This window comes from Solea senegalensis, linkage group LG17, assembly GCF_019176455.1.
Source record: "Solea senegalensis isolate Sse05_10M linkage group LG17, IFAPA_SoseM_1, whole genome shotgun sequence".
Classification (NCBI taxonomy): Eukaryota; Metazoa; Chordata; class Actinopteri; order Pleuronectiformes; family Soleidae; genus Solea; species Solea senegalensis.
In genome coordinates, this window is record NC_058037.1 from 9,626,247 (window position 1) to 9,648,608 (window position 22,362).

Consider the following 22,362-nt stretch of genomic DNA (forward strand, 5'->3'; position numbering starts at 1 on the left):
GTGGAACAGTGGGGATTGGATACCTTGCTCAGAGGTACCCCAACCTTGTTAACCCTCACGTTACAAGGCAAGTTCCCTTTCCACTAAGTCATTGGCTGCCCCAACTCACAATTTTCTAATCAGATTAAGATTAGGCCCAGTGTTTTAGGAGGATATAATCACAACTCTGAATCTGTTTCTAATAAGTATAATGCAATAATAATGTAGTGTACAATAGTTTATAATAATAAAAGGGCTGCAACTATTATGTTCATAATCAATTAATGTGTTGACTCTTTCCTCGATTCATCTATTAATTGTTTAGTCCATAAAATATCAGAAAATACTGAAATATGTTGATTGTTGTTTCCCAGACCTGGAAATGATGATGCTCTCAAATATCTTGTTTTGTCCACAATTTCTTTGTTATATGAAGCAAAGAAACCAGAAAATATTCACATTTTAAGAAGATGTTTTTAATATGAACCCAGTACCTTTGCGCCCTCTGTTGGTTATAGGGAGTATTCCACTTAAAAAACCTAAATTGTTTTTTGTTTTTTTTAATGACATGGTACAATGTTTTGTTAGACAAACTCTCTTATCTAATGCTGTGTCATGGTTTTGACCCTGGTGTTATGACAACACACTTTCTCCTGCAAGCATATCCAGCACTTAAATGCTCAAGTGAGCCGTTATTCACCTGCACGTGGTAAAGGGAGTCGCAGTTGGATTTCTGCTGCTGCTGCTGCTATAGTAGTGAAAATACGGTAGTGGCCACCTCTGAGCGATCCGAAGGTCCTTAAAGATGCATAGTTTTCCCCCCCATCCTCTCTACATTTCTCTGTAGTTGAGCTGTTGTGCCTTTATGCAAGCTATATTCTGTTCAGGACAATCAGACTGGCCCACTATAATCCGCGCATAGATACTGTGCCAACTCGTTGATGTACATACAAACATGCAAGCCCTTAATAACACCACTATACTGAGCAATATCCCTTTATATCCTGGAGCCTTGAATAAATAAATGATAAATACAGTGTGTTGCTTACTGTACTTGCTCTTAAGAAGGATACTGGAGAAAGGATTTTAGATTTGAGAGTGTTTATTTGTCACTCACTCATACAGTACACTGGGGTCTCTGGGGAGATCATCTCCACAGGCTGCCTGCTGCCTATCTGGACATGAAAAGTAGAGAAATAGTGGAAGTGAGCATAGGTCTACTCGTAGATATAATACAGGTCAGCTGGCAGGCGCAGCACCGAGAGAAATGTTTTTTTTTACTGTGCAACAGAATTGTCCTTTGGCCCAAGTGAAGAGGCTACAGAAAAAGAACGGCGCAGATAAAAAAGTAACCTGATGTTTCCATAATGTAGGCTCGTTGTCAACAATTGATGAGGGTAGATGCTGTACCTTATTATTGTTGTTGTTATCGTTGTTGCAATGCACATGGAACAGTGGGCAACCTTCCCATGAGTGGCCAGCTGACAAGAACTACCCCAATAGCAACGACTATTCTAAGAGACCACAAAAGAACCGAGAACAACATCTAAAGAACTGCAGGCCTCACTTGCCTCAGTGTTCATGACTCCACCATAAGAGTTCCAAGACGAAAACCACTGTTGAGCAACAAGAACATTAAGGCTTGTCTCAATTTTGCCAAAAAAATATCTTGATGATCCCTAAGACTTTTGGGAAAATACTCTGTGGACTGACGAGACAAAAGTTGGAAGGTGTGTGTCCCATTACATCTGGTGTAAAAGTAACACCGCATGTGTAATGGTGGTAATGTGATGGTGTGGGGCTGTTTTGCTGCTTCAGGACCTGGAAGACTTGCTGTGATAAATGGAACCCTGAATTCTACCAAAAAATCCTGAAGGAGAATGTTCGTGACCTCAGGCTGAAGCAAACTTGGGTGCTGCAGCAGGAAAATGATCCGAAGCACACCAGCAAGTCCACTTCTGAAACAAAATGAAGACTTCCTGAATCCTATTGAGATGCGGTGGCATGACCTTAAAAATGTGGTTCATGCCCGAAAACCATCCAATGTGGCTGAATTACAACAATTCTGCAAATATGAGTGGGCCAAGATTCCTCCACAGTGTTGTAAAAGACTCATTGCAAGTTATCGCTACTGCTTTTTTTTCCCCAACTAGTCATTAGGTTTAGGGGGCAAACACTTTTTCACACAGGGCCATGTAGGTTTGGATTTTTTGTCCCTCCCTTAATAATAAAAACATTCATTTAAAAACTGCTTTGTGTTTACTTGTGTTGTCTTTGACTAATATTTAAATTTGTTTGATGACCTGAAACATTTAAGTGTGACAACAAACATGCTAAAAAATAAGAAATCAGGAAGGTCTGTGTATATCTATGTACCTTTAAGGACCTCATAGATACCACATTTACGCTACTAGAGGCGCAGCAGTAATCCAACCGCGGCTGTTCGACCGAACAGCAGTTGACTGTACCGCAGACAGTCATGGCTCTGCTCACCGTCCTCACGCCGGTGCTGCTCCTGATCCTGTGCATGGTTATCGGCTTCATGCTGGTGAAGCCACGGGAGACAAAGACAGACACGAGACCGTGGGTGGATGACGATTTACAGGATGGAGACGACGGTAAGAGCAGAGCAGGAACTTTTTGTTGTTGAATCCTTTTAGCTGCAGTTCGGTTAATCAATGTTGATGCATGACGTATTGACCATATCTGGAGTTAGACACCTTCAGAATAAACTGCCATATTTCAGGTTTTAGATTACTCATAATATGACTACAGTGACTTGGTCCATCAGGAAAGTTGTGTCCAGTGCACCGTAAATCAATGTTAATGTTCAGAACAAACAAAGTCAACAAAGCCATTCAGATTGCAATGTTTAGACTCACTGGGAGAACAAAGTACAAACTTTAAATAGTGACAACCCACCAATATTCCATGGCTGTACAATTGGGAGCAGCGATGGACTTAAAAGCCTTTGATAAAATAATCTTTCTGTTTAAATTGTGTATCAGACTCCCCACTAATAACTGATAACTCATAATATTAGGCTGAAAATGCTGATACTGTTTGTGGGTATGTATTTTCTGTCTGTCATCAGTTTTAGAGGAAGACGAGTGTGTGGACTCACAAGGCAGCGAGGAGGACCATCCACAGGTGCCCTACTCCCTGCAACACTACTCTGAGGAAACGATGCTGCAGAGAAGCAAGGATTTCTACAAGATGCTGAAACAGAGAAGGAGCGTTCGATTCATCAGCCCAGAGATGGTCCCACGAGACGTCATTGACAATGTCATCCGCACTGCAGGCACATCAAAAATAAATAACTGTTAATGTGCTATAACCTGAGATAAATACTGAAATGTGTATTTATTTATTTTTAAATACTCCCCTTGCACACCTTTCTTTCCTGTGGGCAGGTACCGCCCCCAGTGGAGCTCACACACAGCCCTGGACGTTTGTCGTGGTATCCGACGCAGACTTGAAGCACCAGATCAGGCTGATTGTGGAGGACGAGGAGGAGTTGAACTACCGTCAGAGGATGGGGGAAAAGTGGGTCCATGATTTGGCCAAAATAAAGTAAGACTTACTCCACACATTTGTATGTTATTGCACTGACATCACTGACTCACAGCATTCAGTGGCCAAAATATCTTACGCAACCTTTGCCTATGCATATACAAAGATGAACTGGTCATGGAAGTTGCAGGAATATTTGATGTCACGTGAGTTCACGCAATGCTGATTGAGCGCCACACGACTTTCTCTGTGTTTCTCACCATAGCAGCCTTGTGTTTGTGTGTGTGTGTGTGGTGACATTCCCATGCTGCACACAGCGTGATGTGTTTTTAAGTCACAACTGATGGAGGGAGGATGGAGGCAAAGACACTCAGTACATGTTAAAAGTCAGATTTTAGTCGGATTAAGACAATAATGCGGTTTTCTTAATGTCATGTAAACATGTTAATCTGATAATCTGATACGTTTAGTCGGACTGGAGTCAGACTTGCTGGTTTATCTGAGGAAAGACTGATGTCACTGCCGCCTTCTTGGCTGACAAGTCCAAAGCCTCAGGCTGTGCCACTGCCACAGCTTCTGCCTCTCCCCTCTCACAAAGCTGCATCAGGAAAAAGATGTGTCTTCCTCACAGCAGCGTCTCTGTCAATCACTGCAGAAGCTCAAGTTCATGTCTGTTTTTACTCCTAGCAGCTTGTGTAACTGGTGAGACGCTATCAGATATATACGTTTATTGTCTTTGAGTCAATAAACGTGTGCTCCTTCTGTGTGAGCGGGGCCCTGCTACCAGAAGTTACACACGGAAGCAAAAGTGAATTTTAATGTACGTAAAGTAGTTAGACTAATATTACTAAATAATTAGTTTAGTCTAATTTCACACATCTTGATTTACTTGTGCAGGACAAACTGGGTTAAGGAGTACTTGGATGTTGCACCGTACCTGATCCTCATCTTCAAACAGACATACGGCATTTTACCAAATAACAAGAAAAAGACGCACTACTACAATGAAATCAGTGTCTCCATATCTTGCGGAATACTACTGGCTGCGCTGCAGGTATTATTGTACATCACACATAAAAACAAAGGTCATTTTATCTCTGTTTTATTGGTCATGAATGTGTTCCATATATTGTACAAAGCAGTGCATGCCATGCACTTCAGACCAACATTTACATTGGTTTACATTTTACTGCCACTAAACTTTTATGAGCCACTCTTAAATGAGCGTGTGAATTGTTTTACTGTCTGTCTGTCAAAAAAAAAAGATGTATATGTTATCACAAGCCAAGGGAGCAGCTTCTGTGTATTGTATATTGTATACGGATGTTTGTTACTATGCTCCGTCCCTAAGATCATGGAACACATGAAACATGACTACCTCTTATTTCTATTTGTGCATTAGAATGTGGGTCTTGTGACTGTCACATCAACTCCCCTCAACTGTGGTCCCCGGCTCAGGCTGCTCCTCAAGAGGCCAGTCAATGAGAAGCTGCTGATGCTGCTTCCTGTTGGCTACCCTGCACAAGATGCCACCGTGCCTGATTTTGGACGCAAGCCTCTGGATGAAATCAGCGTGTACATGTGACAGACTCAGTCTGTGCAGAGGAAATAGGATGAAGTATAATGAAAAAAAAAGCTGAATAAATTCTTCTTTGTAATCTTCGGTGGGTCGAGAAGCTATTGAAAAAAATTGTAATCTTTTGAAATATGAATATTCCCTTGAAAGTTAGGATGCACTAAAATCCATCTAAAATCAAAGGATGTGTGTGCTGTTTGTCTAATGAAGCAATAGTTTCCACTTTGACTTGGAGTCAGTGATTCATATGAGGAAAAAAATATGACTTTTGAACAGCAATATCCTATAATTCAGTAACAAAAGATTTGTCGTGTTGGCATGTAATGGATTCATTTAGTCACATGATAGCTCCTTTAAGCAATTTATTTTATAGGCAAGGCAAGTTTATTTGTATAGCGCCATTCTTACACAAGGCAATTCATAGTGCTTTACAGAAGCAAGTAAATACGTTGGAAATTAAAACAAAATCAATTTTTAAAAAATCAAGTATAGAAATAAAACAATTTAAAGCATTACATTTTTTTGTGTTTGCCCTCCCTTATTTGTCTGGATGCTTCATACCAACAAGCAGCTCTAACATGTATTTAGGCCCAAGACCATTCAGTGACTTGTAGACCAGGATTTTAAACTCGATCCTTTGACACACAGGGAACCAGTGCAATGATATATGGTCCATTTTCTTGCTGTCGGTCAGGACGCTGGCAGCAGCATTCTGGATGAGCTGCAGCTGCTTGATTGATTTTTTACTGAGACCTGTAAAGACACCATTACAATAATCTAACCAACTAAGAATAAATGTATGAACAAGTTTTTCCATGTCTTGTTTAGACAGAAATCCTTTAATTTGTGCAATGCTTTTGAGATGATAATAGGCTGCTTCAGTGATGGTCCATAACTACACCAAGATTTCTGGCTTGGTCTGTGGTTTTTAGTGTCATTGAGTCAAGTTGGTCATTGACCTCAAGCCTTGCATTTTTGGGACCAAAAACAATGACTTCTGTCTTTTCTGCATTGAGCTAGAGAAGATTCTGGCTCATCCACTGATTGACTTGTTGGATACACTCACAGCGACTGTAATGGAGTGTATTCATGTGGTGACACTGTAATATAGAGTTGTGTATCATCGAGTGGTAGGAGATGTTATGATACTCCATGATCTGGGCCAGTGGGAGCATATAGATGTTGAATAGAAGTGGCCCAAGAATGGAGCCTTGGGGGACCCCACATGTCATTTTTGCTCCCTCATAAGTACCCAGTGAGACAAAGAAGTCACAATCTTCTAAGTAAGATTTGAGCCAATTTAGCACTTATTAATTAGCACTTAACACATATTAATAATCATATACATTGTAAGAAGCCCTGAAACTGTCCTTTTGCCATTTACTGTTTGCTGAGTGCGTTTCGTCATCACAGTCCAGAGTCCTTCAGTGCAGTTCAAAGTTCCTCAGTGCAGCACTAAGCCATTTTCACTGGTATTTTTCAACTGAGAAATCACAACAAAGAAGATCAAAAGAACAAAATCAGTTCCAGAGACTTCGAGTTGGAATGAAGAAGACATGGCAGTGATGTAACATCATGGCAACCGTTTAATCCACCTTATTCTTATACTCATGTGTTGTGTTCATGTGTTTTAGAAATTATATATATGGTCTTGCTCAATTAATTAAAGGGGCCATCTTTCTTTTTCTAATCATATCCAACAGGCTGTAAACAGAGGTGTAATGCTGCCCTCCACAGTTTGAAGTTCTTTATTATCGTTCTTATCTCCTCTGTCCCAGCATATTCCCATCCTTCTTCATTGCTGTCCATAGTTCTCATTTGCAGCTCAAGGTTTTCCTACATTCTCATCCTCATTCCTTAATCCATTTGGATTCTTCCTCTTTCTTAAACTCCTCTCATCACCTCAGTCCCAGGTGGAAGTACTCAGTCCCTTAAGCCATACACGTGTGCTTATCTCCTGAGCAGTGCTCACTTTAGCAGATACTCCACCTTGTGGCCAACAGGAGAAAACACACCTCTCTGTATGTGCTACTTCTCATCACAGAAACTGGAGCACGGATACTATTTTGTGAGCTACTCTGCTACACAGAACAATACATATACGATACATAATAACTGGACATAATAACCTCTTAACATTTGAAATGAAATTACTTGAAAAAGATATAGAAAGGGGGTGGCTTATTCTGTTATCTTTTCTTGTCCTTACACTAGTGTAGTCATAGTTCCATCTTCTGTTTTTGTTAATTTTCTTTTTGACTGTTTCATCGTTGCATAGTCCATTTTAGTCAGGAGGCTACTTTTAGTTGTAATATTTAATTTTTAGATTTTATATCGTGGCCATGCATACAGTAATCGTTACATTTGTCGGTTTTGTCAAAATTTGTCAGCCCCCTACCCCCGTCCTGAAGGCCTCAAAATCCGCAACCAAGGCCTACAACACACAATCATAATCCCCCTCACCTAACACAAAATAAAAAGGTCAATGTAGATATCTTCAATTGAGGATAAATTGAGTTAAATACATCTTGAACTTGAATTATGGCTAGTCATAACGATGTAGATATCTGAAACTGAATTGTAGATAGAATGACAAAGCCCATAAACATGAATGGCAAAAGGGACGTCATTCTGACTAGTAAACACTGAATTACGGATATATGTGACGTCATTTTGACCAGTAAAAACTGAATTGCAGATATCCGTAGCTGTAGTTTTGATTAATAAGAATGACGTTGCAGTCTTCCTCGTCACCTCTAGGTGTCAGCACGACTGGGTGAAAGAGGTGAATCGGCCAACAACGAAGAAGAATATCCACACTGCGCCTGCGTAAACCACGTACACCACTGAGTAGACAGAGCGGTCTTGGCTTGATGCTAGCTGGCTAGCTAACGGTCTGTCAAGTCGCACACATTGGGTTAGGAGGGGAAGCGCAGTGGTGGAGAAGAAGGGAGACCCAAGCCCCGCTACGAAATGGCCGGGCAACAGTTCCAGTACGACGACAGCGGCAACACCTTTTTCTATTTTCTAACGTCCTTCGTCGGACTTATTGTGATCCCAGCCACATATTACATCTGGCCCCGGGATCAGAATGCTGGTAAGGCCCAATGTCTGGTCTGTGCTAACGTAGCTAAACTCACTGACTAACTAACCCCAGCCAGTGCCACCGTGAAGTGTTTACACAACACAATGGCTCGTCCAAGCTCACCACAGCGTTGTTTGTTAATCTGGTTAGTTGCCTGCTTCACGCGGAGGTTACACGGCTAAACTAGATGATGTACTAACTTGATGTTAGCCAGTCCACGACTCACTCACTGATGTTCTTAAAACAAGTCAATCAATGTTGACACTCTGCTTTACCCACTATCAGCTATCAACCTACCTTAACTCACACATTCCCTTCATATCAATTTTGTTTAAATAATCAGTAAAGCTTTAGCATATGCCTTTATCTTTTTATGTGGTCATCTGTTTGTCAACAATTGAACGTATCAATATGGGTTATGTAACAGATTGGGTTTGGAAAGGCTAAGCAAAATGAGATCTGTGTTTCAAAGTTACATACAGATTAATTGGAGTATAAGCTACTTACAAAAGCACCAAAATACAGTCGAAGCCTTGTGTTTCATTAATGGTGACAATTCAGTCAAAGTCAGAAAGCATAGCACAAACAGGTTTTTGCAACTCCCATTTCTCCTATGTCATCTGCTGTGTCTCTGCACAACAGTGTTCTGTTCCAGGTCAGCATTTGATATTATTAACAGTTCATGTCTTTAAATTCTCACCATTGCATTACATCATAAAATGTATATTTTGGGTTAATCCATGTTTTGGATCTACACAGCAATATTAAATTGGAACATGACTTCAAATATTACAAATGAAGTCACAGGCACAGTACAGTGCTGTAGTCACATCATGTATTGAAAATACAATTAAGGGGGCTAAACCTCCTTATGCCTGCCTTGTGGTTCTGGGCCTTATTAAATCATAATCTATGACTTTGTGTCAGTACATATTCTCTCAAGTTGATCTAGAACAAATGTATTCAAATCTCTTGACTTACTTTTTACTATTGAAAGAAGTAATTTTCCTCATCCTGCCTGGGTAACGTATATCCACAACTCGGTAGAAATGTAATTTTTACCTTGATTTCAAACTGCACTTCCACATTAGAAGAAGCACCAAGAGATTGCAAAGCTCCATCAAGGCTATCCCCATATTACACTTCCCTATCTTCCGAGGTTAAAAATGGTTTATAAAAAATCCTGATACGTATTGTCGCTTAAATGTAGTTGTTTCTTCCCGTTGCCATAACCTAAATCCCCAGAACATTTTATTTAAAGCCATCCTTTACTTTTATGCTTATGAGTTATGCTGCTTATTTAGCTGCTTATAACATAAGACATTTCTAGGTTATTGACTGGTTTGACTGTGTGTGTGAATAATCTCTTTACATCCACCTTCCTTTCCAGAACAACTACGTCTAAAGAGCCTGAGGAGGGTACATGGCAGATGTCTGTGGTACCGTCTCAGGTTAATGAAGTCACAGCAGAGTATAGTCCCAACACTAAAGTAAGTCCAGTTAATTTGTGGTTTGCTGTGGAATTATACGTGATGCATGCTGGTTTTGGGAAATAGAATGATTGTCAACATCGTAGGGTTCCTTTTCTCAAAAATTCTTCCATAGCACTCTTGGGCCCTGCTTTGCGTCCAATCAGGAGCCAGAACTTCACAAAGAGGTGGTGTTCTTGACACCTGAAGTTGGGCTGTTTGTTGCTAAAAAAACCCTCAATTCACTAAACACATTAATGGTATGACATAGGAATGAAGGAGGAGAATGCTAGCTGCAGCAATGGACAGGAAGTTAGCATAGAGTTAGCCAAAATACAGCACTGCTGACAGCAGCATTAATTTTGCTTCACTCAATTGAGTTGATATGGCCCCTGCATTATTTATAGGTATTTGTGGAACAATGTTCACCCGATAGATCTAATTAAAGTGTAAGTTTGGATGGATTACCACTTGAAATTTGAGTGGTTTGCCTCTGCTCACTTTTCAGTGTAATAACAGGTTTGGTTCCTTCTCATTTGTTGCCAAACATCACGTCACCTCTGTTGATTGAGACCTGCCTTGTTTTGTTTGTTTGCACTGTGAAATCTCAGTGATCCTCCTCTCATCACTGGAGCTGCTGCTGGTTGTGCAACACATTACACAGGCACAATTCAGATCTGGTATTAACATGTGTGATCCGATCATGGCCATGTCACGCCAAGTATGACTGTTTACATTAAAATGCTTTCTGAATGTGTCTCCTGTTAACACTTCCCATGCCCTTACTTTAAATACACACTGATGCAATGACTGTTTGCAAGATTTTAAGTCTGATCATACAAACGTGTCTGATGTCGACGTGTTTTTGTGTGTGTGCAAGGAGAAGAGCTGCAGTTAATCAAACTCTCCTGACACTGAAAACAGTTTTAACCATTTGAAAAAACAAATCATATGGCAATTAGTGCTAATGTTGAGGCTGCAAATAGATTAGAGTAAGAACACAGTGAAATTACCTCTGGTCAGGCGACAGCAGCTGAGGAGGTGGTCTATAATCCATCCTTAGGACCGATTGTATTTTTGCATGCCCACAAGCAAGGGCGTTTAGGAATGTGGTTTCTGTGACACATTAGGACTGTTCAGACCTGTACAGTGTCATTTTGCTGTGATGGCATAGCTGAGGACGGATGTTAATCTCAGTTATGAACATGGTCTCAGTGTGTGTTCCCAGGTGATGAAGAGGTGACAATGTGGTGTGAAGATGAGCCATAGACCATGCTGTTCATGTTGTGCATAGTCCTCTGGCTTGAGTTACTCTCTTGTGTAAACCTCTACATTGACGCATGGTGCTGGTGTAAACTCAATGTTGCACTTAACATGACCCCATTTCCTTACAGAATGTAAGTGTGGGTGTTATAGTGCTCTGCTTGTTTTCTCTCACTCATTAGCCTTCTTTTACAGTGCGTCTGTCTGAGTATCCTCTTTGTTCTGTGCCTATCCTTGTCACTTGTGTCACTTCATGCATCCACTTTCTGCTCTGGTTCTGTCATTTGCTTATTTTATTTATAAAATGTTTCTTTAAATTGTTGCATTTCTGACTGAAGCGTGTGTGTCATGTTTATTCAGTGGTATGAATCAACATGGTTTTCTTTGGATCATAAAACGTATTGGTATGGTTTTTCTCTTCACAGCTGTATCATAATTATGGTGATCATCTATCCTGTGTTTTCTGGTTAAGATACTCTTGACAACTCTAGAGTGCCGTTGTTATGGCAACAGACGCTGCAGAGCAGGCCATCAGATTTTTCCATTGTCATGGAAACAAGATCAACTTGGATGAATTTACTAAACAACAGTATGAAACTGTCCTGCCTGTATCTTTATGATGAGCTTTCTTAATCTGCGATCAAATTACAGCATCATGCTTGTGGATTCTGCTGAATAATTAGCAGTATCTTATCTTTGAACCGCAGCAAGAACATGTCTACCAAAAATGAGGCATGCAGATGTTTGTGTGTGACATTTTCTTTCCTGTTTGTGTGCTGCTGTTCTCAGGAAAGCAGCCTTGCTATTTGGGTGGGCCGTGTTCCTGCTGCTTGCGTACAAGGTGTCCAAGCTGGACAGAGAGTACCAGGAGTACAATCCTTATGAGGTCCTCAACTTGGACCCGGTAAAGACCTTCAAAAAAAAAAGTTGGATTTGACTGCATCTGTCAGTAGAGCTGCTGTAATTATCTTATTATTTGTATCTCCAGGGTGCGTCTCTGTCAGAAATCAAGAAGCAGTACCGTCTGCTCTCTCTCAAGTTCCACCCTGACAAAGGTGGTGATGAGGCCACATTCATGAGAATTAGCAAAGCCCATGCTGCGTAAGTGTCATTCATGTCGTGACTTCATAATCTGGACAGCCAAACTGCTTCTGATTTCAGTAATCACAGTGATCACTTTCTGCACCCCTCCACAGTCTGACCAATGAACAGTCGCGTCAGAACTGGCAAATTCACGGTAACCCTGATGGTCCAGGAGGTAAGTAGTGGGAGTTGGATTTTGCATTTTTATTAGGGATGATGTTTGCATCTTTATCATCTGACACCATTTTAATTTACATTTTTACAATCTGCCATTAGTGGAACGTGTATGTGATCTTTCCTTTTCTAATATCTGTTCAGTGCCAGACCAATACTGATACTGAGTATTGTTTGATTCCAAATTTTAATGTATAGACACACCTCCTGTGCTTGATGTTAGTCACTCAACCTCTTATAGCCATGGTTGCTTTTAACAGTTGCAGATGCACTGAAGCACTGCAGCTTATTTATTACTAAGTTGTACATTATCAGGATTTTCTGGTCAATTGTCTCTTGTGTCTCTTTTTCTAGCTACCAGCTTTGGTATTGCCCTGCCCGCCTGGATTGTTGACCAGAAGAACTCAATGCTGGTATGTATTCACTGATTATGTCATTGTAGTTGAACATTTCCTTCATTCGCCTAAATTTTGTATTTGAATAGTAGACACTAATGATTCCTGGATCACTGTGGACATTGATTTGAGTTTGATTTAATTCAGGTTTTGGTCTGATGGTTCTTTTCGTTTTCTTTGCAGGTTCTGTTGGTGTATGGGTTAGCATTTATGGTCATCCTTCCTGTTGTTGTGGTAAGTCATGATTTAAAGTTAGTCTCCATACAACAGAAGGTTCTCAATAGCTCCCAGTTTTCTTCTTATACCTCATATCTTTTGTCGGCTTTCCGGTGTGTTTTTCCCACCTTAGGGCACATGGTGGTACCGCTCCATCCGCTACAGTGGAGACCAGATCCTCATCAATACTACTCAGCTCTTCATGCACTTTATGTACAAGACACCAAACATGAACATGAAGCGTGAGTTTAATTTCATAATTTGATTATCAATTCTAGTTTTGATTAGAACTGTATTTGTTAATCATCACCTTGTCAGAGTGGTTTACTTTAGGAATAATATAATTATTGTGTTTGTCAGAAAGCTTGAGATCCACTTTACACGTGACATTTTTCTCTTACTTTGTCAACCTCTTGGAACCTGTCATAATTTCTGACTTTATATGAACCACAGGATTGGGTATGGTGTTGACAGCAGCATTTGAGTTTGACCCCCGCAGCAATAAAGAAGCCACCATACGACCAACGGACAACATTGAAGTGCCACAGGTATTTTACAACACCAGCACTGTGTGCTTCGACTTTTGCGTCTGTGTGTCCACAAATCAAAAGTAAATCATTTGAGAGGGCATTTAATCCAAACCTGTCCTGCCTTTTTTTGCAGTTGATCCGAGAATTAGGAAATATCAACGTAAAGAAGAAGGAGCCTCCATTCTGTTATCCTTACAGTTTAAAGGCCAGGGTCTTAGTGCTTGCTCACCTGGCTCGTATGGATATATCAGAGGAGTTGGAGGAAGGTAGGAGACCAAAAATAAATAGATATTTGCCATTTATATTTGTAAGTCTTCATGCAATATTTGGCACTAGCTGATAAATTTAAACATGTTCTCTTGAAACAGAAACAGTGTCTATTGAAACAGTCTACCTCAGAATTCTAAACCTTGTGTGTTTATGTGTTCACTGTAAATTTGCATGTGTAGCTCCATGTGATGCTGTACTTCTCCAAGGCTGCAGATGAACAACTCATTTACTTTTCCAGAGTTGCTGCACAGGCATTTTCGAGAAAACATACACAATCACCTTTGTTTACTTTTTTAGGAGTACTGCTATACAGAGGAAAAGTCCCCGCAGCTCAGCTATTACTAGCTGTCTAAACAAGTCCTTTTTTTGTATACTATAAAAGATGCTAATTAGCCCACTTTTTAAGGATGTAAACACACAAAGAAGAAGTCATCCTGTCATTCAGTCTGCACCATCCGGTTGTGGTTTCATTTATGGGGAGAATGCATTCAGAGCTATATTTACAAAGTGGTTTCAAATCCATGTCATGGTTTCACAGCCCCAAATGAATGTTGAGACAGTAGCCCTAGGATTTCTTCATAACCACAATCTTTCTAAATATTTATTCTTTCTTTAAAAGCTGCAGGTCAGTCAACAGGTTACTTAGAACATGGTATGCATGTGTCTTTCTGCTCCCAGATCAGAGGTTTGTGGTGAGGAAGAGTCCGGCTCTCCTGCAGGAGATGATCAACGTTGGCTGTCAGCTCACAATGATGGCCAACAGTAGAGGAGGTAAATGCACTTTATAAACATATATCTAAATCCTGTCAATAGGATCGTCACAAATTTGAATCTTTAAAAACATTTGGTGGTGGCAAATAAACATGCAACTTCCCGTGTATCTGCAATACTACTGTCAACCAGTTTGCCCACTTAAGTACATCTGAAAGAGGCTTCCCGACGAAAATATGTGTCAAAAGTTGAACTTGGTGTTTCTTTAGAGTCAAGATTTGATGCTCTGTTAATGCTAATCTTTGTTGTTTCAGGTTTCCATGCTCCTCGACTTGTCACCATAGAGAATTGTATGAAGCTGACCCAGATGATAGTGCAGGGTCTGCAGGAGTCAAAATCACCACTACTGCAGCTGCCCCACTTTGAGGAGGAGCACCTCCGCTACTGCATCTCTAAGAAGGTACCTGTCCCGTACCTGCCTGGTGCACACATACTGTTTGACGGCGAACTTTATAATAAATGTTTGTTATTCTTCACTCCTCCAGTATAAAGTTCGAAGCCTTCAGGATCTGGTGAGTCTGAAGGACTCTGACAGACGCAGCATGTTGCGTTACCTGGGGGAAGAAAAGTACGATGAGGTCATGGCTGTGCTGAGCAGCTTCCCTCACATCCACATGGACACGAAACTGCAAGGTTAGTCCCAGAATCCACACATAGCACTCTTTCAGCTTCATCAGCACTTGCACAGATAGTCTGCTGCTACTGGTTAATTATAAAGTATGGTGAAGATCTTATTGATGTGAGTTGAATAATTTAGGACATGAAGACAAGTTTGAAAACTGTGAAAGCTGCTTTTATTCTCTCTCTCTCTGCAGTCCTTGATGATGAAGACAGCAATAACATCACAGCAGGCTCTATCGTCACAGTGACCGTCACCTTAACCAGAAAACGGATGGCGGTAAGGAATGTTTGGATTTGGTTAACGCTGACATTTTGTCAAAATAAAGCATTATTTGTCTTTATATGAAACAAAAATACTGTTCTCCTGTGCATGTATTTCCATGGTTGACCGCTAGAGTGCACTGTTAACACAGTTAACACAGTGCACTGTTATTTTTTTGCTTCTCTGTGTGTAGGACATGTTTGAAAAAGAGCAGGATTCAACACCATGTACAGGAGAGGAGGCCGCCACTACAGAGGAAGCAGTAAGGATCACACACAGACGCACACACACACATATTACAGCTCAGTCATTTAGTGTTCCTGACCTTTTTGTGTATGTCTGTATGTTTATGTGAAGCAAGCAGATGCTAATAAAGCCAAAACCAAAGTGTGGCAGAACAAGGGCAAAGGGGCAAAGAAAACAGCCAAGTCAAAGAAGAAAAAGATAACCAAGAAGAAGACAACTCCCGTGCCTGCCAAATCCAAACAGGCCAACGGCAACGTGGCAGGAAATGTACGTGTCCAGCATCAACTCGATAAGACTCTCATATAATCAGAAAACACTCACTGCCTGTTTGATAAATTCCTACTGTCCACGTTAATGTTGCAGGACAGCGTAGCAGCAACGCCGGCAGCAGCAAAGGAGGAGGAGGAGGATGCCTCAGACAAAGGCAGCGAGTCAGACGAGGGCGAAACTAACAAGGACTCTCCCAGTGAAAGAGATGAGGACAGTGACAAGCAGAGCGACACAGAGGTGGATGAGATTGCTGGTGACGACGAGGAGGTCAGGGAACTTTATATAGGAGTGCATTTTACTGTAGTCATATATTGTACATAAAAAGGGATGAGGTCGTCCGGTTTAGACGACAGGGGCTGATTCTGCTGTTGAAATCATCCTACTTTTTTCCTGAGGAGTTAATTCTCCCAACCTGTGGTTTCAGGTCTTCTTCAATAGAACATCATGTCAATTTTGTAAATGATGTTCCCATTTAGAGGAAAACAGATGGTAAAAACATATGAGTGGACATCAGTGTAATTGACAGCTAGTATCATCCAAGGTGTGTGCAGGTGAATTTCTTGTTCATGGCAAAAGTGTCATGGCACCAGTCAAATCACAGCTCGGACAATTGGAGATTGTGTACACGCTATGAATGCGGTGTAGTATTACTGTATGTAAGGCCATGATGGTCCCCTTTTATATGTCATATCATAATGAGACTCTTTGTCGTCGTTGTTGCTGCTTTTGAATGCGTCATTACTCGCGATTGTCATTCACATATAACCCAGAGTGGAAAAGGGAAAAGAAAGTCAGCCTTCACTTTTCGCATCTCTTGTCAGGAGTGGGAAGCACTGCAGCAAAGCATTCAGCGGCGAGAAAGGGCCCTGCTCGAGACCAAATCAAAGGTGACGCACCCCGTCTACAGCCTTTACTTCCCCGAGGAGAAGCAGGAGTGGTGGTGGCTCTACATCGCTGACCGCCGGGATCAGACCCTCGTTTCTGTTCCCTACCATGTCTGCACACTTAAAGACTCAGAGGAGGTGAGTGTGTATAGTTTTTAGATCCCTAAATTATTTGGACAGGTTGATGCTTAGCAGTAGACTGACTTGACTGACGATCGGTATTCTATTGGTACAGTTTGGCATTATAATTTGTGATTAAATCATCTCTTTTTTTAATGTTGTTAACATACCCTTATGTACAGGTGACATTACAATATGTTATAAGAATGGCTTCATATTACGATATTTCTTCCTAAGATAGTCTGTTTAAAGAAAAACCTGTTGTAAAAATGACCAAATTGTAGGCATAAATAATATAATGCTTTCTTTGTCTTGTGTGAGGAATGGAATGAGGGGGAGAGAGTCAAGTGCTTGAAAGCCTTTTGCCAGCGAGTGATTGGAGGTTTAAACACAACACATAACCACTGTCGAGAATATTTCCATATGAATACTGCACTTCATAGAATCAATACAGTATTCTTCCGCTTAATTCATAGTCTCTCACACACCCAAGTGTGTCTTTAATTTGCACCGCTGATCCTGCTGTTCTCCAGCAACAGCAAGCATTGACTGTGAGGTAAAAGCTTAATAAAGGCCTGCTCTGATTGACGAGCTGTTCCTGCTCTGAAGGAGTGTAATAGCGAGAGGTGACCCGCACATATGTTACGTATTCACAGTCCGTTGCTGTGACTTCAGTGATTCCTTCTGTTTGTGTTCGCACGACTGCTCATGTGCTGCGTCTGACTGATGTGTTTTTGGGGAGGGCAGACAGACGGGCTGCTTTCATAAATAAATCAGAGCAGTAAATTGCAGCTGTGCTCATTCCCCTCACTCACACTGCATAATAATTAGCACCATTGTGCTAATAATTGGATGTTTGTGATACGTAATTGTACGACACGGTAATCACAGCTTGGGGTTATGTTGGTCTAATATTTACAGCTGGGATCGTTGTGCGGTGGGTAATTTCTAATAACCTACCTCACTACATCCAGGTGCAGCTAGATTATGTGTCATCAGTGAGTTATTTATTTATTTTCTAAATCATTTATCATCTTTACATGTTAGTGGTGCTGCAATGACTAATAACCGTGATTAATTAAATAGATTTAAGGCCCTGCGATGGACTGGCGACCTGTCCAGGGTGTACCCCACCTATGTCAGCTGGGATTAACTCCTCCAGAAACCCTCATGTAGGGGATGAATAAATTGATCATTAACATAGTTGGCAACAATGTCTTGGGTCTATGTTAGGATACATGGTTTGCTTGGTGACAGTGCTCACAAAGCAAGTGTAGTTGGAGTAGTGTCAGTAAGCCAGTTCTAATTAAGATCTAATGTGTGCGTGTGCATGTTTGCAGGTAGAGCTGAAGTTTCCAGCTCCTTCCAAAACAGGGAACTACCAGTATTCTGTCATCCTTCGCTCTGATTCCTTCCTGGGACTGGACCAGATCAAACCACTGAAGGTGCGTGTGTTTGTGTGTGAGCAAGTTGACCGGTGTGTGTTTCTCCACCGTCATGGAGTTGAGCACCATCGGCAGCATTGAGTCACTATGTTCAGGATATATATATATATATGTGTGTGTGTGTGTGTGTGTGTATGTATGTATGTATGTATGTATATATGTATATGTATGTATGTATGTGTGTATATATATATATGTATGTATGTATGTGTATATGTATGTGTGTATATGTATGTATGTGTGTATGTATATATATATATATACATACATATATATATACAGGGAGAGAGAGAGATGTGTGTATACATATATGTGTGTGTATATATATAATATATATATGTATATATACAATACATATATATTTACATACATATTATAGATTGAGTTCACATTGGAAGGGCAGTAATGCAACAGTATGGATGCCAACTGCCATACAACACCACTAACTCATATTTATTTCAATGTGTACATATGCTAGATTATAGCCATAGATTGATTAACATGATGAAACATTCAAATACATAAACGAAAAGGTAATTAAAATAATAAGTATTTAGTATTTTAGTATTTAATAACAACATCAACAAATAAGGAGAAGCAGCATAGGCTGACAGACTATGAACATTAAAAAATATTGATGCAGCAAGGCAAACTAGAAAGGAGGGACCACAACATTTAAGGTGATTAAGGGATCTGAATGTAAAGTGACTTGTGCTAAATTCCTAATAATATCTGGCAGGCTGTGCACTAAAAGGTGTAATGCTGCCTTCACAGTTGGAAGCTCTCAAGCCACAGTTAAACAGTATGAAATTATTCGCCACAGTTGTTTGTTTTATTAAATAACGGACATAAGGACTAAACTAAACTGTGTCCTTTGATCTGTGAAATACTGCCCTCACCTCTTCTTCTGTACACTTTGAGGCGTAATACTGCCCTTCTCAGTTCATTATTGCACATAAAATATAGTTCAAAGACAAATTGAAGCACTTTTTGTCTTTGTTCCTTTGAAGTGTAATAAAGAAGGGGGTATATAGAGACCAAGAAGACAAGAACTTTAAACTGTAGAGGACAGTCTACAGCCTGGACATTACCAGAAGATTAGTGTACTGGACGATTGGATGCAGAAAGAAACAAGATACCTCAAACCCATGCACAATTTTTAAAGATTTTTGAGCCTACAATGGAGAGAAGAGGTCAATCTCATCGTCAATTCACTGTTCGTGTGCAACATGAACTTTTTAGTGTTTCCGTCAACTGTAATGGCAATGGTGACGGCGTCGACAATCGCCATGATCAGAATACTGTTCCATTTGCCGTAGTTGAAGAGAGGAACATCAAGCACGTTGGACACTGCAGACGTTGCAGTCGTGGATTCAGTTCGGATTTCCAAGATGCTGATCAAGTGGAATTCAGTGGGTGGGGTCGACTTCCAGATAACTGGGACAACTCCTCTGACAGTGATTGTGTCGGCAGTTATTCATGTTCATGTGACATCGACGTGCAACAAGTCGACCTGGATGGCGTGCAGGATGACGTACTGCCTCGCATCTGCCGAAAGCGTCTTCGAGGAGAATGTGATGTGGATGAGGAAAGTAGTAACGTGGGATTCACGTGGCAGGATGAATCTACTGTTAGCGACCAGGAAAACGGCAGCTTTTCATGTGCCAGTGATGACGACAAAGTGCAACAATCCCTGGAGGTTGCAGAGGCTCAAGCGCAAGTCCACCTGAATGGCGCGCAGGATGACCTGCTGCCTCGCATGTGCCGAAAGCGTCTCAGAGAAGAATGTGATGATGAGGATGAGGAAAGTAGTAACATGGAATTCATGTGGCAGGAAGGATTTATTGTTAGCGACCAGGAAAACAGTTTGTGTGCCAGTTATGACGAGGAAGTGCAAAGTTCCCAGGAGGTTGTAGAGGTGGAAGTGCGAGTCAACGTGAGTGGCGAGGAAGATGAACTACTGCCTCACATGTGGGGTCTTGGAGGAGAATGTGACGAGGATGGAAGCATGGATGGAAGCATGGATGGAAGCATGGATGGAAGCATGGGATTCATGTGGCAGGATGAATCTACCGTTAGCGACCAGGAAAACGGCAGTTTTTCGTGTGCCAGCGGAAACTCATGTGACTGCGATGTCGGTGGGTATTCACACGTCAGTGACAACGATGCAGTACAACAATCCCCAGAAGATGCCGAGGTTCAAGTGCAAGTCGACGTGAAAGCTGAGCAGGACGACCCACTGCCTCATGGATGCCTCAAGTGTTTTGTAGGAGAATATGATGAGGATGAGGAAAGTAGTAGCTCAGGATTTATGTGGCAGGATGAATCTGTTGTTGGCGACCAGGAGAACTCCAGCGACTGCTATAGCAGCAGTTTTTCGTACGTCACTGATGACAGCGACATACTACAATTCTTAGATGCTGAGGCTGAAGTGGAAGTCAACCAAAATGGTGAACCGTATAACCCTCCGTCTGTTGGATCCCCAAAACAATGTGAAGAAGAGGATGATGTGGAAATAAGTAGTCTGGGATTGAGGTGGTCTGATGACTTAACTTGCGGCGACGGGGAAGACTCCTGTATCAGCAGTCTCTCAGATAAAAGCCAGTAGATTGATGAAGACAATTCCACTCGTTCTGCAGTGTCCATGGAGAGGGACGTAGGGCTTTCATGTTTTCCTTTTAAAACTAATTCTCAATATTAAGAAGAATCGTCACCTTGCCATTAAGGTAGTTTTGTGGATAAGACCACATCAAATAAATGAATTCAAGTCAATATAATGTCTATTAATTTCTAACGCTGTCTTTTACAGTCTTGTGTGTACTAGCTTGACAAAAAGCTGATTTCATGCTGCGTTATAATACAGTTATGTGTTTTTTAAAATATCTGCTTTATCCAAATAAAATAAAAGTCTATTGCATACCTAAAAGTGTTACTGTGTCAGTGTCTTATGATTTATACGAAACACGTTGTTCTTTCAGTCTGGTAATCTGAACGTAGCCTCGACATTTAAACTTTGTGTCCCCTCGTGTTTTCCTGCAGTTGGAGGTCCACGAGGCCAAAGCCATGCTGGACAACCACCCGCAGTGGGATATCCCCGACACAGAGGAGGAGGACGAGGAGCAGGAGGACAGCGACGGCATCGAAGAGAGCGAGGACGATGACGAGGACAACGACTGAGAGCGGGGATCCATCAACACATGTGCTCGTGCACCATTCACACAAACACACTCACACACACACACAGTCACACACACACAGCCAACCATCCTTGACCCCACAACAGCACTCAGCAGTGAGAATGAGGAGCAGCAAAGCCCTGCCTGCCACACAACTCACACTTACACACACTGAATTATCGGGGAAATCTACACACAGCCCTCCTCCCTCTTGTCTGTTTTACCCTGACAGTGACGCAGACTGATGGACTGGACTGTGACCATTTTGCTCTCTTTTCTACAGAGACTTGTTCTTTCACTTCCTGTCGCCGGCGGAAGAGATTTCTGTGAATACTTATACCTGGCCCCATGTGTGCGTGTTGGTGTGCGCATGTGAGGGTGTGTTGTGTGCGTGTGCCGTGTGTTTGTTACCTCGTATGTGTTTGTACAGGTATGAAAGATTGTCACACTGTGGACTGGAGGACCTATAATCTGGGCTTTTTGTCCCTGAGCGGGAGAAAGGGGGGGGACATGCAACCTGCTAATAACTCTGTGTGCATAACTAACAAGAACACGCAACTTCTGTAAGCAAGACTTCATTCTCGCACAACACATGTTGTTGTTTTTTTGTTTTTTTTTTAAACTCACTTGGCACCAACAACTTTCTGTTGCACACTGAAAACTGCAGAAGTGTGAGCTTTAGCCCCCCACACGTTAGGAATCACATCAAAGACTCAAAGCCATGTCATGCTAGACAGCCATTCACTTGTACGTGCTTGTACTCGCTATATGTTGAAGGAGGCTGTGTCTACAGATAGATAATGATGCCCACATCAAACTGAAAGAAACATTTTTTTTAGTTTAAAGCAGGCGACTTGTAAAATGAATCGTATGACAAAGCTTTCAGTGTTAGAGTTTCTTTCTTCACAAACGACATGGAAGTTGTTGCCCGGGGGCTCAGATACTGATATCCATATGTATACATACATACTTGTGGTTTTTCCTCTTCTTTTTTTTTTTCTTTCTCAATTTTTT

The 22,362-nt window shown here is 41.3% G+C and overlaps 2 protein-coding genes across 2 annotated transcripts; both read left to right on the forward strand.

Annotated features, from left to right (window-relative positions):
* Positions 1-2,338: 2,338 nt before the first annotated feature.
* On the forward strand, positions 2,339-5,877 carry iyd (iodotyrosine deiodinase). Its single transcript, XM_044048630.1, has 5 exons — positions 2,339-2,597; positions 3,074-3,280; positions 3,393-3,552; positions 4,390-4,546; positions 4,895-5,877. Exons 1-5 carry the CDS (start codon positions 2,459-2,461, stop codon positions 5,075-5,077), a joined length of 846 nt encoding a protein of 281 aa, XP_043904565.1. The 5' UTR covers positions 2,339-2,458; the 3' UTR covers positions 5,078-5,877.
* A 2,022-nt stretch (positions 5,878-7,899) lies between these two features.
* Positions 7,900-22,027, forward strand: sec63 (SEC63 homolog, protein translocation regulator). Its single transcript, XM_044049261.1, has 20 exons — positions 7,900-8,165; positions 9,544-9,643; positions 11,675-11,789; positions 11,874-11,986; positions 12,082-12,143; positions 12,497-12,555; positions 12,721-12,771; positions 12,887-12,995; positions 13,207-13,301; positions 13,417-13,549; positions 14,232-14,324; positions 14,579-14,724; positions 14,810-14,957; positions 15,140-15,222; positions 15,401-15,469; positions 15,565-15,720; positions 15,817-15,990; positions 16,545-16,745; positions 18,068-18,172; positions 21,212-22,027. Exons 1-20 carry the CDS (start codon positions 8,042-8,044, stop codon positions 21,347-21,349), a joined length of 2,274 nt encoding a protein of 757 aa, XP_043905196.1. The 5' UTR covers positions 7,900-8,041; the 3' UTR covers positions 21,350-22,027.
* The last annotated feature ends 335 nt before the right edge of the window (positions 22,028-22,362 follow it).

Coding starts and splice junctions, on each gene's coding strand:
- iyd (XM_044048630.1), top strand. CDS start 2,459: ATGGCTCTGCTCACCGTCCTCACGCCGGTGCTGCTCCTGATCCTGTGC. Junction 2,598..3,073: donor TTTACAGGATGGAGACGACG/GTAAGAGCAGAG, acceptor GTCTGTCATCAG/TTTTAGAGGAAGACGAGTGT. Junction 4,547..4,894: donor TACTACTGGCTGCGCTGCAG/GTATTATTGTAC, acceptor TTTGTGCATTAG/AATGTGGGTCTTGTGACTGT.
- sec63 (XM_044049261.1), top strand. CDS start 8,042: ATGGCCGGGCAACAGTTCCAGTACGACGACAGCGGCAACACCTTTTTC. Junction 12,556..12,720: donor ACCAGAAGAACTCAATGCTG/GTATGTATTCAC, acceptor TTTTCTTTGCAG/GTTCTGTTGGTGTATGGGTT. Junction 18,173..21,211: donor ACCAGATCAAACCACTGAAG/GTGCGTGTGTTT, acceptor GTTTTCCTGCAG/TTGGAGGTCCACGAGGCCAA.